The 17,789-nt window shown below is 45.4% G+C and overlaps 1 protein-coding gene across 1 annotated transcript in view; it reads right to left on the reverse strand.

Annotated features, from left to right (window-relative positions):
- Positions 1-17,789, reverse strand: part of WDR47 (WD repeat domain 47) — a 381,791-nt gene that overhangs the window by 14,802 nt on the left and 349,200 nt on the right. The window contains exon 13 of the mRNA XM_078668245.1: positions 7,556-7,687. Within this exon, the coding sequence (XP_078524371.1) occupies positions 7,556-7,687 (132 nt within the window). The remainder of the gene's footprint in view (positions 1-7,555; positions 7,688-17,789) is intronic.

Consider the following 17,789-nt stretch of genomic DNA (forward strand, 5'->3'; position numbering starts at 1 on the left):
GGGCAGCTCTCTGGACTAGTAGATTAAAACCTATAGTGTCCTCTGGTGGGGAAGGTCTGGAAGGATATACATCGTCTTTTGGGACGTAAGGTACATCCGGGGTGTTATAATCATCCCATGGATTAGGTGACTGAGGGGGATTATTGGTCCCTGCTGGGTCATGTGCACCCCCACCTGTGTCATCAGAGTCTGTATCTACATCATCATCTGATTAGTGGATGCTGTAGGCGAATGATGTGGTGGAGGAGGTGGTGGAGAAGAGACCCTTAACGGAGAGGTTGCAATGTCTCTCTTCTTTGGAGGAGGAAGAGATGCAGGCGCCTCTAGTGGTCTTTTCTTGGAGCTAAGAGCTAGTTGGCCAGTCTTAGGATCCTTTACAAGAGTTTTTTTACTAGGATCTGGTGTAAAAAGTTCTTCTGTGTAGGGCAGATCCTTCGGCGTCAAAGTTTTTGGTTCCGGAGGTTTTTTCGGCACAGAGTCGGTAGCTATTCTAGGGTCTTTTGATTTAGAAGTGTGACCTTTTGAAATGTCTTTTAGAGGAACGTGTTTTTTCTGTTCCCGCTGTTTTTTCGGCTCTGAAGCGTGTGAATCGGGACCTTTATGCGTTTTTTTACTCGGCTCCGAGTGCAGTTTCGGCATCAATGAGCCGCTGCCAGTCTTCGGCGCCGAGTGCTTAGGTGTCGGAGCAGTGGTCGGCATGGTTGAGGAAGATGGCTTCTTCTTCGGTGTCGGTATGAGATCGGCACCGGGAATAGGCTGACTCGAGCCCGAGCCGCCTGAAGGCTTAGTAGGCTTCTTTGCCGGGCTCGAAGGCGGGGCATGGGAAGCAGTCTCTCGGTGTGCACCCGGGCCCGAAGGTGAGGGTGTGACTGAAGCCTTTTTTGAGGGTGTTGAGGAAGGGATGGGGTCGACGGTCTTACTTGCGACCCGTTGAGCTGGAGTGATGTCCTCGACGTCTGAGTCTTCGGCATCAGAGGAGCTTGCACTTTCTTCGGCGTGCTGGTGTTCTGGCACGTCGACGCCCTCTTCAAAGATGTCATCGGGGATCAAAGCTGATGAGCGAGCCATTGTTCTTCGAGCTCGTCAGTCCCGAATCGTCTTCTTGGAGCGGAAAGAGGCACAAGCGGAACAGTCTTTTGGCCTCGTGCTCCGGTGAGAGGCAAAGGTTGCACACCTCATGTAGATCGGTGTGGGGAAATTTCAATCCACATCGAGGACACTTCTTGAATGGCGTCCTTTTCCCTGACCCATAGAGTAAAGCCTAGGTAGGCCCGAAGGCCTTCGTCGACGACCGGAATCGAACACTTCGAAGTGGTGAAAAATCACGTTGATGTGGAGCGCGATCGAAACAATACCATCGAACTGGGTGAGGATTGCGCGCCGAAGGAATTCGGTTCCAAACCGGAGCGCAGGAAACACATCCGAGCCCGATGGCGGAAAAAAACAATCTGAGGATGGAGCCGATGCCCATGCGCAATGTGGTCCAAAGGAGGAGTCACCTATCTCGTGACTTCGCAAAAACCTTTCAGGACAACAACAAACTGCAAACATCCGGGCCCAACACTAGGTGGCGATCTATGCACAGTGTGTAATCTGCAGCTCATATGCCTCAAACATAGCAATTTTTTATCTGGATCAGGTTGTCTCAGAGTTTAATGAAATCAATGAAGGAAATGTTAACCAGCTGTTGTAGCAAACTCTTGAGAGAGGATGTAGAAAGGTGACGGTGACAAGATACTATTAAACAGGTGTTTGTTCATAGATGTTACTTAATGGTCGTCTGTTGCTGGAAAAAACAAAATTAATATGGCTAAATGTGTACCATACCACCGTAATTCAATAAAAATGTGAGCTTTAGTGACCGAAAAAGATACGTATGGGGCCACTGTATATATTTTATATTTGAAACGGTCACACACATTAAAAAGATCTCAACAACACAAATTATCAGCTGCTCTTGCTGCATTATTAACAGCAAATACTTCTACGGCTAGTATAATTTAAAAAAAGAAAAAAGGGAGAAGGAACTCAATGGTTTAGATGCTCTGTTTTGACACAGCCACTAAGCGTCCATGCAATGATTTTCACCCTGTTCAACCATAGCACCCAAAATATTCAAACACTATCTAAAAACACTGGCAATACCAAAGGGTGTGGCGGTGCATGTAGACCTATTGACTATCCAAATGTTTGTTTTCTTTAGAATACATATTCTGTGAGTGCGCATGTGTAGAGATGCACAGACGGCCATCTTAGAAAGATGCCGCGAGTAAGCATGCATTCGCATACAGATGCGACTATTTTGAAATGTTTTTTTAAAAAACCATCACAAAATAGCCACATGCGTCCACACTTATGGGCACCCTTCCTGGAATGGTTTCAAACAGTCATTTCAAGACATCAGTCACCAACAGTACCAGTGATGGATGCACCCACTGCAAGCGTCAGCCAGCGCTGAATACCAGTCCCTGGTGAGTAAATTAAATAAGTGATACTTAGAAAAATCAGACACGTAAAACTGCAGGAGAGAATAGATTTAAACACTGTTCTTTGTCAGAAGTGGCACATGCAGTCTTTGCAGACATCATTTTCCGCAGCCATTTTGCAGTTCGTTTTGATCCAGAGAAAGGTGTTTGGCCACTTCGGCCTTAATTTTACTAACCAGACAATAGTGTATTTTAACAATTCAGCACTAGCTAAGCTGTATCTTTATATTTTGTACAACATATTTCAACACCAGTCTCTTATGAGGCACGGGTATACAAGGGGAAATCCTCGTTACTGAATGTGATGGGGCACTAATGTCAGTGAAGGAATGTCTTGTCTTGTGCAACACTGGTGATAATCCACTAAACAGGTGACATTAGACTATGGAATGTCTCTTTATGTGCATGTGTTACGTGGGGTGGCCCAGAGACCACAGGTCCCTGCTAGAGAAGGCATGTGTTTAGCCACTGGTTCTCATCGGTCATAATCTGCAATGCCATGTGTACGCTGGGGATTGATCCATATCTTGTTTCAACTAACTTGTGGGCAACATCATAGGCCTCTTGTAGCGTTTAACCAGAACTCCTCTAAATGAAACAGAACTGGTATTAGTTACGCTTATATAAAACTAAAGTAATGAATATGGTTTTGAACATGTTAATGCAGTCCCCTTACACTCACCACTAGGTGAGACTTATCCTTGTCCTATTTCTACAGTTCATAATCCACTAATGTTCCTTGATTCCAACCACCAGTTTCTTCTACTGTTAAATTTTAGAACATTTAAATTTTTATGGGTTATGGGTTTATGTAATTGAAGCATGGAAAAGCTCTCCCACTCCTAAAAAACCTTCAGCAGCCCCCACTGTGGCCAGCAATTATAGACCAATATCATTGCTATCTTTCTTCTCATTGGAGGCATTGGAGGAGTACGTAAATGCTGTTGTTACAGACTTGGTGGAAACAACTCATGTACTGCATCTGAGCCCGTCAGGATTTAGAGGCAACTTTAGTACTGAGACGGCCTTGTTGGAAGTCTCAGATACTATTAAAACAACCCTGGACAGAGAAGGTACAGTGGTACTAATACTATTAGACCTTTCGGCGGCCTTCAATACCGTGCCCCTCCTTCCTTGAAGGCTGCCAGCAGACAGTTTGGTCCCCCCCTTCTCTGCCCTCATCGCCCCAGTGAAAGTAGGAGTCCCAAAGGGCTCTATTTTGAGCCCTACTCTGTTCAACATATAAATGGCACCTCTGGCTATCCTGGCTGAAGAATACCGGGCTCAAATAATATCCTACACTGACGATACGCAGTTACTATTTACCTGCGAGAAGGGCCATACTATGAGAGGTAGCGAAATTAAAACTTGCCTGTCAAAGGTGTTCGCCTGGTTTCAGCAAAATCATTTGCTTTGTAACACAGACAAATATGAAATCATCTATTTTGGCCCTAACCCGGGAGAGGAATGGCGCAAATGGTGGCCCCAAAACTTGCATTCCCCAGTAAGTCCAGTCATCACAGTAAAAAACCTTGGAGTTAAACTGGACGCTGATATGTCCATGAAGTTCCAAGTGCAAACAGTGGCCGTTACCTGTTTTGGCCTTCTAAAAATGATGAAGAACTTCCTCCCCTACTCTCGAATGAGCATAGAAAAACAGTGGTTCAAGCCCTGGTCACGTCAAGGTTGGACTATGCTAACGTTTTGTACCGTAGCCTCCCTGAGTATTTATTAGGATGCCTGCAAGTGGTACAAAACGCAGCGGCCAGTGCCGTCCTTATGGTCGGCCGCAGGACACATATGACTCCTCACTTAAAGTCCCTGCACTGCCTTCTGGTGCGAAAGAGGGTTTACTTTAAAACCCTGGTGCTGACCTTCAATGCTTTCCACAACATAGGAGCCCCTTATATTAATAACAGAATTCAGCACTATGCCCCATCCAGAACCTTGTGGTCTTCAACCCTCTAACTGTCAATCGTGCCGAAGTTCAATCGTTCTAGTATGGGGAGCCGCTCTTTTCAAATAATGGCCATCAAACTATGGAACAGCCTACCGTCTTCTATGAGACTGATACAGGATCTCCTCAACTTCAGGAGAAGTCTTAAAACTTGGCTCTTCCAACACTAACGGAGTTGTAAAGGCAGGTGCAGTCAGTGCTGTGTTAAAAGGGTCTTTTAGCGCTGGGACACTCTTTAGAGTAGCTGTGCGCTTTACAAATACCCAGTATCATAACATAACATTACATCTATGTATGGTGACTTAACCAAAAGCCATTAGTTTCTATTTGTTTCTCACAACCATTACTCTACAAAAATATCCTTCATTGAGAGCTTCATCTGGGCTTTGGCTGGTCAATAATATGATTGTCCCTTTCAGATTAAGGAGTGGTAGAGACTAATTCAAGTATTCCACCCACTACCTACTTGTTTTTCTTAGCAGGATAAATGAATCACACCCACTCGGAAGCATGGTACCTGGCACATTTGTAGTTCCAATTTAAGAGAGGCCTCTTGGATTATAAACTCATGCACAAACAAGGGTCAAGTAACTACAGATCTGGCTGGTACTACAGACCATTATGTCCTTCGATGTCCACAGTAAGTGTATTTTACCTAGTCAAGGATACAAGCTATATATATTTGGCTCAGACCTTTTAGAAAGTCAGAATCTACCTATTTGGCACTTCCATCTTTAAGCATTGGAGTGCAGCACTTGTACAATTTTTGAAAGAAAATTGTGATAAATTGTCCTCAGCTATCCAACACTGTTTAACTTGTGATTGTTACACGGCCCATACTAAGGTTGGACTCTTCTGCATTAGGTCAATTGGAACTGGTAAAATAGAAGTTGTGTGGTAGGCATGAAGCTATGAGGAGAGTGTCCTCATCATATGCTTTTCCAAGGTACATTATACTGTGTAATGATTCAGCTGAACTTTCCATGGAAAGAGCATTTCTGATTTCCGCATGCGGACATATTTGCACGGATCTTGCCAGTCTACTAACTCAGGTAGCTATTGCCAAAGTACCGCAAGCATCCCCTGGCACTCCAAATATAAATGGTCAACAGCAGGGAATTGGACCCTTGCCTGAGGAATGTCATCGGTGATGTTGAACATTAGGCCCATCATAACCTATTTTCACAAGCAAGTGAGGCCTCCCTCGCCTAGCCCAGCAATGTCCCAGTTGTTTGATTGTTTGGTCTCCAGGGAAGACACTTTCTGGGAGCGCTGATTTCAAATTGGGGGTTAAATGGTTATAGTGGCAGGGCAGGGTGGAATTCAGGAGCGAAGCAGCGCTGGCATGAATGGAGTAGAAACTGACGCACCGAAACGGCGTGATCCAACTAGCCTTACAAAATGGCGCTAAAGCCGAGATCTGACGACTTCTAGGCCTCTCAAGATGGACGCGTTGCCATTAGAACAACAGCGCCTTTTTTCTAAATAAACACTCCTAATCTATTTTCCTTTGAGTTTTAAACTACTCCCTTCCTTAGCCTGGAGCTCCACCTTGTGGCCTGTTTCTTAACAATGCACCCACCTTGAGAATCTGTGCAGATTGATGACCCGATACTTTTGATCCTGAACCTAGCGATCCTCACCTTAAGCAACCTTCCCCACCTCTCCGCTCCTACTCTTTCCAGCTTCTGTCCTCGGTCCTCAGCCCTCACATGCCCTTGCCCCTTGTCCCCACCCTGTTTTTCTGTGAACCTTAGACAGACTTCCTTTCCTCTCTATGGTTGTCTCTTCCCTTATCCTTACTCTCTCTCCTCCCCGACCCCCCACTACTTTCTCTCACCTTTTCTCTCACCTTTCTCTCCTCCCCTAATTGTATTGCTGATTGTTTGATTTAATGTTTATTTGTTGATCTTCTTCAAGTATATTGTTGAACCACATTGTTGCACTTCCTGTCGTCTCTCCTATCGTCTCCTACCGCATCCTCCCTCTACTTATGTCTCTCCCTCCCTCCTCTCTCGATGTTTTGAGACTGAACTATTTTGTCTGATGCCCGATGGAGCTACTTGGTTTAGATATAGGGGAGATGGGCCTTGGATTCCCTCCTGGTCGTCACCTACCCAGTCGGTCTTTAGGCAGACTTCTTTTCGTCTCTCCTTAATGTCTCTTCCCTAGCTCCTATCCTCTCTCCCCTGAATCTCTCCCCTTGCCTGCTACTCTGCCTGCCCCCTGTCCTTTGTGCCCTTTGACTAAGCACTCCTTCTCCCCTTGTTGGGGAAAGATCCAATATCTATACTCTGGAGTCTCAGCGAACCCGCTGAGTGAGTCCACTGCGCCAAGGGAGCCACTCACACTTGAGGTATGGTATGGCACCCCTTGCCAAAGCACTCCCTCTCCCCGTTTTGGGGAAGGATCCAGTATGTAGGCCTTGGAGTCTCAGAGACCTCTCTGAGAGAGTCCACTGCGTAAAGGGAGCCTCTCGCAATAGACTTCCCCTGGGATCACAGCTTACTGGACTTTGGACGTTGCCTTGACTTGTCTACCGGTTTGTGTCCCCGTCACCCTTCCCCTCTTCTCCCCATGCTGTGTCTCTCACCCTCCCATCCCTTCCTCTTTCCCACCTTCATTATCTGTCTACTTCCCCTACTCCAACCCCCCCCCCTGAATCTCTCACCTTGCCTTCTTTTCCCCTTAGGTATGTGTGCTTATTTTTTATCTCGACCTTACAAGTAACTATGTTGCCATGCTCTAAGAACTGTGTAACCTTTGTAACGATGTAACCTGTAACTATGATCTGATGCTCATGTAAAGCGCTCTGATACCTCCGGGTCTAGCCAGCGCTATATAAAACTTTTAAAATAAATAAATAAATACAAATTATGACAGCTGTGTTGGTACTCAGTGTGGAATAGTTTCCTTTTTACCTTTTAATGTAGGGTACATCACTAGAGATATGCCCATATTTTTACAAAATGTTTGAGCTATTATGCAGTCTTGACCCCAGCACAATACTTATATAAATAAAAATAACTAAAACAAAAAAAAACCAATAAGTTATATGCAGTGCTGTGTGCAACTTTCATAAAAGTTTGAAGTTGTTATAGAAACACTTTACCTGTCCCATGAAACGTCGTTCCAACAACACGAACACAACTAGGTACTCGCAGGTCCCAAAATCTAACAGTCTTGTCTTGAGAGCCTGAAGCAATCAGCCATCCACTCCAAGTATAAAGTGCTAATATGTGACCTAAAGAAAAAAAGAAACTGAACCATTAATTTTAGTATATATTTCATGTTAATTTATTTACATGAAACCTTTTTTACTTTCAGGTTATTGTACAAAAAAAGGTGCAATTGCGTTTTCAGATTCTTCCACACTCTCTGCCCAAGTATGCCTTGGTGCTCGCATGTCACATCAATGCAGATAAGTTATTTTCTTATATTTCTATCCCGACAAATCCACAGAAGATCAAATTATCAAAACATAACTGTCATGCCCAAAAATGTAGGACAAGTCATACGGGTGGATTTTCATTTTCTAAAAAGTACCTGCTATCTTCAGCATCCAAGTCTGGTCACATACTAACAACTATGCAACCATTCGCATTTAATATAAGAATGCTAGAGAGGTTGTTGAGGTTAAGGAAGGTTATCTGGGCACAACTGAAAACAGAACTTCCTTCCTAAACTTTAATAAAGTCAATAACCAGATTCTTTACCAGAACATGAATTCATTTGCATCTGCAACATCCTTGAGAATTTTATTTTTGGCCTCAGGAGAGTAAAAAAGTGCTTTTTCCAACAATTGTGCACTGTCAAGCAGTTGTAGTTGTGTTTCACAGTGTGACTTCTCGTACAAAGTGGATGAGATGAATGTTTAGGGCTGCACTTTTCTGCTCCTATAAGAACTTGTCTCAATTCTGCACATTATAGTTCACCCTCCCCAGCTTTAAACATAAATGAATTACCCTTTCTAACCACAACCTTCAATTTTCTATCTATGTATGTCCACAACCCTCCCTGCCTCTAGACTTCCTGCTGCATCTAGTGCCTTGGGGTGTGGGGCGGTTTTAAAGGGCTATACTCCTTGACAATTAGGAGCACTACAAAGGCTATTGCTATCTATTGGAAACAAGCATTTGTAATGCAATAGATCTCGCATTTACTAGACTTTGAGTTACAGGCACTGTAAATGACAATGCCTTTCATTAATGTATTGTTTTTAAAACCGATAAATAAAAGGCATTGACATTTACAATGCCAATATCTTAAAATCTCGCAAATGCGAGACCTATTGCATTGCAAATACGACAGGCGCCCGTGCTATAATTTTTTTTTAAAGCATTAAGAGAGCAACAGCAGGCAGGACAAACCTATTTGAGAAAATAGTGCTCAGAGGTTGAAATTAAAGCCCAATGAGTAACAATCCATGTAACAGGGGGTGTCGCCATGGGAGGTTACAAAATGAGAAAAGGCAGTACTAAGGAGGGACTACTAAGCCTATTGACCAATGAACAGCCACAGTTTAGAGTGGACAATGACACAAGCCAATCAAAAATATGGGAGGAGAGTGGGCGGAGCTTCAAGTCCCCACTTAACCCCTTCGACGCTCATGACGAGCTGGGCTCGTCATGAGGTAGCCTCCCAGCACGCTCATGACGAGCCCAGCTCGTCATGAATAATGGGTTTTTGAAAATCCCAGCGCAGGAAGGGAAAATGTGCCGCGAGGATGTGGTTAAACACAGCATGCATCGCAGAGCAGCGCATGAGCTGCCCAGGCTTGACATAAAAAAAGGGCAGACCAATAGTAAGTGTATATGTCCCAGCACTCTCTGCTCTTTTCAAAGAAAAACAATTGGTAGCCTTCAGAAGAACAAGCTTTGAAAAAAATATTATTGTCTACAGGTGCTTGTGGAAGACAATTTTTACAGACTGGAATCTAGAGAATGCTAAAGGAATTATGGTATTTCACTGCCCTCTGCGGGTCGTTTTCTATGAAGAAAGTTAAATAGAGGCAGTTGCCAGAAAAAAAAAAAAAAAGAAAGTCCCTCAGCAGAAAGCAATTATGGTATTTTACTGACCTCTGCTGGTCGTTTTCTATCAAGAGAGTTAAATAGAGGCAGCAGAACAGAAAACAAAGTCCCTAAGTGGAAGCAGACAAGTGCTAGGGCTGATCTCCAGAGCACACAAAGTACATACATATATAAGTATATACTAAAGTATTTACACTAAAGTATATACAAGAGGTCTCGAATGCTCGACCTAAAAAGAAGTACAAATGGGGAGATTATGTGTGTAAGGTAGGGCCAACCAAATAACAGGCCAAATATTTATTCTGAAAAATATATACATCCTCACTGGCAGCCCTCGCGGGGCAGCACCTGCACCATATACTGTCCTTGTTTAATGTAGGGATCTTCATAGTAGTTTTGTAAGCTCGCTAACTAAAATGCACCATCTTCAAGACCAAGGAGGTGCTTAGAGGGGGGGAGCAGCAGGTTCTGTTTTCCTTTCTGTGTCTCCAGATATTTCTAACCGCTGCTTTTTGTATTGTTCTGGTAAAACAATGTCCTTAGTTTTCAAGGGAGTTCTAATGTTAACCCATTAGCAGTACGATGCAGGCATTTGCATCCGGCTGGCTACCTTTCTCCTCTCACGTACTAGGCTGTAACCCCTACTTTTGGCTACAAGAATAAAAGGGACCAAGCTAGAAACAACATTTTATTTTGCTTCTCACAACTCTATGCTTGGACATCATGACATAAGATACATTCGTCTTTTTGTATTTTTTTCCGAATATCAGCATTCTGCATGAAGGGGCTTGTAGTTTTGCTTTTAACGGTTTCATCATAGGCTCAAAATCCCAGCATACAAAGTGTTGTTGGCTAAAATGCCAGAACCTGCTGGAGGTGTAACGCATGACAGAGCCACTAGTCAGCTATGTTTTGAAATTGTAGTCTTCTACTCCATTACAAAAATGACTTGTTTCATGTGTGAAACTTGAGCGTTCCCTCTAACTCACATACATCGTGCATTAAAACAAGTATTGGCGATGGGAATAGTTTGGTCTTAGGTTTAGTGGAAAGTTTCATACCTCGCTTCACAGCACAATAAATGTATAAGACACCAGCAGCGCAACCTTCCTTAAAATAAATAAGTGCAGGACAGGTGGTAGTGACAGAGGGAATATCACAAGAGTCTTTCACACATACGGACCAACCCTCTTCACAGAACTGGTACACTGAGAAAAGAAACAGTGCAAACTTCCTAACTTCAGAAGTAAGTTACAGACAACTACAGTAGCATCAGCGCACGTTTTCCCATCGCAGGATAGGCGCAAATTAGGCAGCAGCTGCGCAATGTCAACTTTCCTCACAAAAAAAGGGAAAGTAAGGCATTTGTAAATCAAGTTTCTCCCTCTCACATAAGACAATAGGTGCAATCTTCAATTTCCCGCAGAACAGAACAAGCAGGGCAGCCTAGTACAAGCTTTCATCGCCACAGAATAAGTACACTAAAGGTGTACGCCTCAGACCGCTCTAGAGTGGGTGCCTAATCAGTGAGATGAATGTGCAGGTGGAAGAGTTGGTTAGCTGATATTTCTCATCCGCGTTTGAAGAATCCTGCTGCTGTCACTTGGAGAGATGAGTTTCTGGTGAATCTTTGGTGTTCCATATACTGAGAATTAGCCATCACCTAGTCGGTCATTGTTATTTGAGCACCCTCGCCATAGTGTTACTATGCCCTAGACGTCCACGAGGGTACAATCCCTTAGAAAGGGTTTTGAATGCATGCATTCAAAGTGTTGTGCAATCCCAGGCTTGTGCTGCACCTGTTCAAAATGTTGAGGGCCACCAATGTGTATACTTTAGGCAAGGTGGGGACAATTAAAGAACGGCACATACAAGACTTGTGACAAAGTCGTACCTTTCCCGATATGGAGAATGTGGATTGGTTTACCGTGCGAGCTGGACAAGAGAAGTGGAGGGTTGTGGGAGCTCACTGATGACATGCTGCTGCGTCAGATGAGTCCTATGTGGATATCAATGATGCAGGCACTCTAGCTTGAGAGAAACCTGCACAGATCTTTCCTGGCCAACTCTTGAAAGAAACCTCAAAGCCAAGCATGTTTATTTATACAACAAGAAGTGATCAAAGGCACACAGTGCGAGCATTTACGGTGCGAACATTTAGGCAGGTTTCAAATGCTCGCTATCTGATCAGGAAATGGGAGGGGCTAGCCTCCTAGATAAACTAAATCTACCTAAACTGACGGAAGCACAAAGAACAACTCTAGAGCAAGACATAAAAGGGCAGAAATAGAGAAAGCAGTAGCAGCCCTTAAGGACAACAAAGCACCTGGGCCAGACGGTTACACAGCAGGGTTTTATAAGCATTTCCTCCACCTAATGAAGCACACAATGAGAGAGGTATTCACACACTGTATTAAACAAGGGAAAATGACAAACTCAATGGCGGAAGCCAACATAATAGTCATCCCAAAAGAGGGCAAAGACCCACAACACCCTCAAAACTTCCGACCCATCTCCCTAATTAACGTAGACTGTAAGATCTATGCAAAGATCCTAGCAGCAAGACTGAACGCGAGGCTCCCAAACCTAATCCACAACTCACAGGTGGGGTTTCTCAAAAATAGGATGTCCCAGGACAACACGAGACTCCTATGTCACCTAAGAAAGCGTTCTCAGCTGGCTACTGCATGCAAATGAAATATGCGTCACTGTTTCCCATATCAGATCTTGCAAATCAGTGGGGCTCCCAAAGTCCAGCGTACACGACACTGAAGCACAGCTAAAGGGTAAAAGTAGGGAACTGCCTGGGATCGGGGTGGGCGGGGTTGAACAAGAGAATGCGAGGCTAGGTGCTGCATACGTCCTCTGAAAGGAAACTGCATGCTGTTGAAAAGCCCTAGTGGACGGCTCTGGGATGCAGATCAGCAGAAAGTGATCGGAGTGTGCAAACCGCAGACAACAGAAAAAAGGCAAACAACGTGTTCGGCGTCAATGCTGCATGTACAGGTTAACACACTGCCACAAATCCAAACACCCCAATACCTGCGGTTACCCCCCACCACACCTCTCTCACCTCTCTCACCCCAAAGGGGCAGACTCTGCAGGAAAAACTGTCTTGCACAACCCTGCATGATCCAGATGTAACATGCAGCGTGATGCATAAGCACAAGGATATGTCAATTCATTTTTAGGTAAAAGGAGGCTAGTTTTTGCAGGAAAAACATTTATACCAAAATTCCCTTAAATACAAGCTCTGAACCAGCATTTATTTCAAAGTAAAAGAAAAAAAACTAATTTCAACATTCTGCACATCGAGACAACCCGCACAGCCAATATATCATGAAAGTTGCCCTACAACTTGAGTGCTGGTGCAAACGGACCGTTCTGAGCGCCCCTCCTCCCCACCCCCATAAGTGCTCAGAAGGCCACCCATGACACGGGAACTGAAACATGCAGCTCGCTGTACATTCCTCGTCACACATACCTCTTTCCAGTGCGAGAGCTGGTCTGGGTTTCCAAGTGTCCTCCTGTAGCCGGGCGCTGAAAGTTAAGCTTGCTCCCCACTCAGCGGCAGCCACGGAGTCTGCACCCCGGTTCCCTGCAGCCGAGCTCACGACCCGCAGTGCGGCCCTCCATGGCCGGAACCTGCGCTGCTCTTCACCCAGAGCCTGCCGTGCAGCAGCAGCATGACTGCATGCTCTGAGTCACCGCCTGAGCTCACACACGTCAGCGAGGGAGCGAGCGTGGGAGGAGGCCCTTGCTGCATGCGGGATAAGGATTACACAATTCAGACCCAAGGGGCCATCGCTGCCTTTGCAGCCTCGGTGTCAGACTGACACCAGCTCACCAACTCTACAGCGGCGGGAGTGTCTTGGGACCCATGCGCCGTCCTCCTCCCTGCAGCAGCGGGCTGCAGCCCTCTTCCTGTGACCATATAGGGCGCATAAACACGGCTCAGCCGGGCAGGCGCTCACCATTGAGCTGGGAATATCCAGGGATACTACAGCATTGCTGCTTCCCATTGCCCTGAGAGGCTTGAGTTTAATCTCCACACCCTCCTTCCCTGCAGCTCCTAATCCACCGCCTGTTCAATTAGCCCGGGTGTGCAGCCACCCCATGGCACTCACTGACTTCCCCTAATTCTGTGGAGGGCGGAGGATGGGGGTGTTTCTGATGAAACTATCAGAAACTCAGTCTGCGATGTAAACACGGCACCCTCCCAGCCGTTTCAAGGGCAGGGTAAAGAGCTAACGTCTTCGCAACTGAACACTTTGCATAGAGATGTTTCTACTCCCCTTCAACAGCGGGCCGAAGAGTCAAGCCTGCCTGGCATGTCTTTGACGCTGCTCGGCGCAGTGATACTGTGGAAAGAAGACCACAAATTCAAGAACAAGCAACGACAAAGCCAGTGCACAAGTCCTAAACAAGAACAGACACTCAGAGCGCACCACCGGCCAGCGAGCCACACGCATCGCAGCCACCCACCGATGGGGCTGCTGAGCAGTTGAAAGAAAATAGTGCTCGCCGAGTAAACAACGCCAAACGTGTTACTCCGCCAGTAAAAGATCCAGTCCAGGTGGGTGGGGCCAAAAGAGGACAGGGTGGTAACTAGGAGGGACTAAAAGCCTCCGTTACAATCGTAACACACCGTTTTGCATAACAAATGATGCAAAATGCCGCACAGCAATGGAAATCACGGGCGGAGCCGAAACTCAACTCCTTAAAGTATATTGATTCCAAGAAGCCCACGCAGAGAGAGCAGCGCATGCGCGCTGCAACGCCAGGCAAGACCTAAAAATGGGACAAGCAGTAAACGCCACATATTACACACCTTGAATGTGCACAATATATTGCTTGAAAACCTCTTAAGGATACCCTTTTAAAGAATGCACACAAACAGAAGGGTTTTTGGGTAAATGTTTATGTTACAAGGCTGTCAAATCAACAAGTCTGTTAACCCCTTCGACGCTCATGACGAGCTGGGCTCGTCATGGCGTAGCCTCCTCGCACGCTCATGACGAGCCCAGCTCGTCACGTAAAGTGCGATTTTAAAAAACCCAGCGTACGGGCGGAATTCCGCCCGCACGCATGCGGTTAATGTTGACTTTTCTATGGGTTTTCTATTTTTCTATTTTCAGAGACTTTCATTGGTATGAGCCTTTTGAATTCCAGTGACCTGTGCTGACATCACCTGGGTGATGGACTCCTGACCTTTAGGACTGTACCTTCTAAACTCGTTGAAATGTTCTGAACTTCAGTTGTTTGTACTACAGGGCTGTTATTGTGGAATCCTGGTGGTCTTATCTTCCCTGCCTTACCTCTGGCTTTGATACATCTTCTGCAACTGAAATAAAAAAAATCTTGTCCAAAGGCATTAATTTTCTAACCTATCAAATTACACTCTCATGTAAGTTCTGGTGCTATCAGCTTACTCTTTTTCTCTAATAGTGATATCAAGTACTGCCCTGACTCCTCTGGGATGTTTAGTTTTGTTATTAGCTCACCACATTGTCCAGAAATATATGTCTAGGATTACTGCAACACCCCCTCCTAGGTACATCTACTTTTTGTCTTCAGTCGAGTTTTTTTCCTCTTTCTTTTATTACTGGCTTCACCTTCAACACATTTTCTTCCTAAAGCCACCACCTTGACTATTTAAGCATCCCCTTAACCATTCTGAAAGACCTTGGGCCTTTTGAACAATGGGGCAGTCTGCACCTGTTTCACTCCTTCCAGATGCACAACTGTCAACATTTAAAAGCTCCAATCAGGAAGAATGAAACAGGATATGGTGGAAACATCCATGGATGTAATTTAAAGGAAAGGGTCACTTATGAGTTAGAAAATTGAAAAACGGAAACAGTAACAAATGGCAACAGTTAGCCGAGTTTGGCAAACTATGGCGCAATACCCAAGTATTGCCTGACCTATTGTGCTACACCTTTTCCTAAGCTAGCAGTGCTATTGTACCACTGGTGCTTTTCACTCCCTGAAATCATAGAATGTATACTTTCAGTACTAAATGATTTATGTTTCCTGGGGTTAACTGGACAGGTCTGATTTCCTTTTCAACAACAGAAAACCATGTCATGGACTATACTGCCATTTTACCTGACATTCCTGAAGGAATTACTTTAATGGATCCTGACTCACCCCTCCTGTCTAGTGAAAATGTACAATATAACTCCATTATATGAATGCAATAGGAAGGATTTGCGCCAAGTTCAGATCTCCTGCTGTACAGCTATTATTTTTTATTCGAAAGTTAGATAGCAGATTTGGCCTAGTGATTATCCATTGCTGCATTCTTTCAAATCAGGGTCTCTGATAGGTCTCTTTTTGAGAAGACAACAACTGTCTACTGTGAGAAAGTGGCTCTATATATACTGGACTAGAAAGAAGTACAGTGTGTATAGAGTCCACCAACCCCAGAGGTATAACATAGGTTAAAGTCAGAACTGACCGTACTCTCCAAAGTGGTAGCTTGGTCGAGCAGTAAGGCAGTACCAGAGGACAGTGTAAAGCATTTGTTGTACACACTCAGTAAGCAAAGGGTTTCACACACTCAACGACTGAACTCCAGGCCAATTGTTTTTATATCCACAGATATAGTTGTTTTATTTTTAGAACCAACAGTAAGCAACACAGTTCTGAATCACTCTCTAGCATTGAGCTCAATGGGTTTTCATAGGTAAATACAGTTGATTACTTTACAGATTACTTAAGTTCCAGGACTAGATCCAAGATTCAGTCCTGGGGTCTAAACTGAAACCAGATTAGCAAAAGCGTTTTAGTTACTTTGATGAATTTTCATGAATATAAATCTGTTTTAAAAGTTCACACTAAGAAACTTTTCAAGGTAAATCTGACAATGTTATTCAATGGGAGGAAATTCAGGTTGCATTACTTTTGTAACACAGCACTAGTTTCCTAAGGCCAGCACTGGGGGCTTTACTATACACAGGTAGGTAATTGCGTTTCAGTATTTCGTACGATTTTTAAAGAATATTTGCAGTTTTCAAAAGTAGACACTTAGAAGAAATTTAATAGAAAGCAGACAATGGGTTTCTATGGAGAAAATACAGGTTACTAGTAAACCCGCTAGGGATTACTTTTGCGGTTCAGTACTGGGCTGAAAGGTACAGTACTGGCTTCTCCCCTGATCACAGGTGAGTGCTTTCGATTTCGGACTTTGGCTGATTTTATAGGAATATTTTCGATTTTCAAAACTTCACACTTAGAAAATTTTCGAGTCAAAATGGGTCAATGTTATCCAATAGCAGGTAAATGAATTACTGGTTCCCAGGTGAGTACTTGGTTGATGAAGTCAAGGTTCTGGGCATAGACTCAGGGGTCCCCCAGGGTCAGGTAAGTACAGTTGGTTCACCCGTAGCGGCACAGGGGCGGCCGGGTGCAGAGGTAGGTAGGCCCAATGATTTCCAATGAGGGAAAGGGGGCCGTCGGTTGGTGGCTGCTGGCTAACAGGCCACGCGGATCTGGGCTCCTAGTCACTTGCTCAGGGAAAGGGGGGGAAGTAGGTTAGGACAGAGGGGTCCCAGCCAGCGGCACTCGGGCGGCTGGGTGAAGGGTGCTTCTGAGCCGGTGGGCACTCAATGTTAACCAATGAGGATTTTGCAAAAGTGTAAAAGGCTGCAAGCTCGGGGACGGAGACTCTCCAGGGGCGACCAGCACTTCGAGAGGTAAGTTGGGATCTTGGAGCACAGGCAGGTACCCCAAAGGGAGCAACAGGGGGCTGGAGGGCGCCGGGTGCAGTGGTGTCATTGGGTGTCGGAAAAGCTTACCCTCGGCTCGTCACGGTTGGGGTGGCCCCTGGTTCTGAGTCTGCAGGCGTTGGCTGGTTCTTCGAGGTGGGTCTTTGGGCACTGGACTTCGGATCCCAGTTGCCGGAGGGACGTCCTCGTGGTCTTGGTCCGGTTGGCCCGGCCCGGGCTCGGCTGGTGCAAAGTGGGCTGGTCCGGAGCTTCCTGGCTGGCACCAGGTGGGTGGTTGCAGCAAAGCCTCTGCTGTAGGGAGTCCCAATCTTCGAGAGAGTCGAGGCAGGCAGGTCCTCTGGGTGTCCCAAGGTTGCTGTCCGCGGAGGTCGCCGGGTTTAGGCAGGAGCAGGTTCCAGGATCAACAGGCCGGTAGGGCGGGAGCCAAGTCAGTTGTTGTTGTTCTGTTAGCAGCTGCGTGGCGGGTCTTCTTCCTCGTTATCTTCTTTCTTCTTTTTGGTATCGGGATCAGAGGAAGGAAGGTTGAGGGAGCCCCTAAATACAAATTGTAGGGGCGTTACAGGTAGGGCAAGGGCAGGGACCA

The sequence above is a fragment of the Lissotriton helveticus genome, chromosome 1_2 (assembly GCF_964261635.1).
Source record: "Lissotriton helveticus chromosome 1_2, aLisHel1.1, whole genome shotgun sequence".
In the NCBI taxonomy this organism is placed as follows: Eukaryota; Metazoa; Chordata; class Amphibia; order Caudata; family Salamandridae; genus Lissotriton; species Lissotriton helveticus.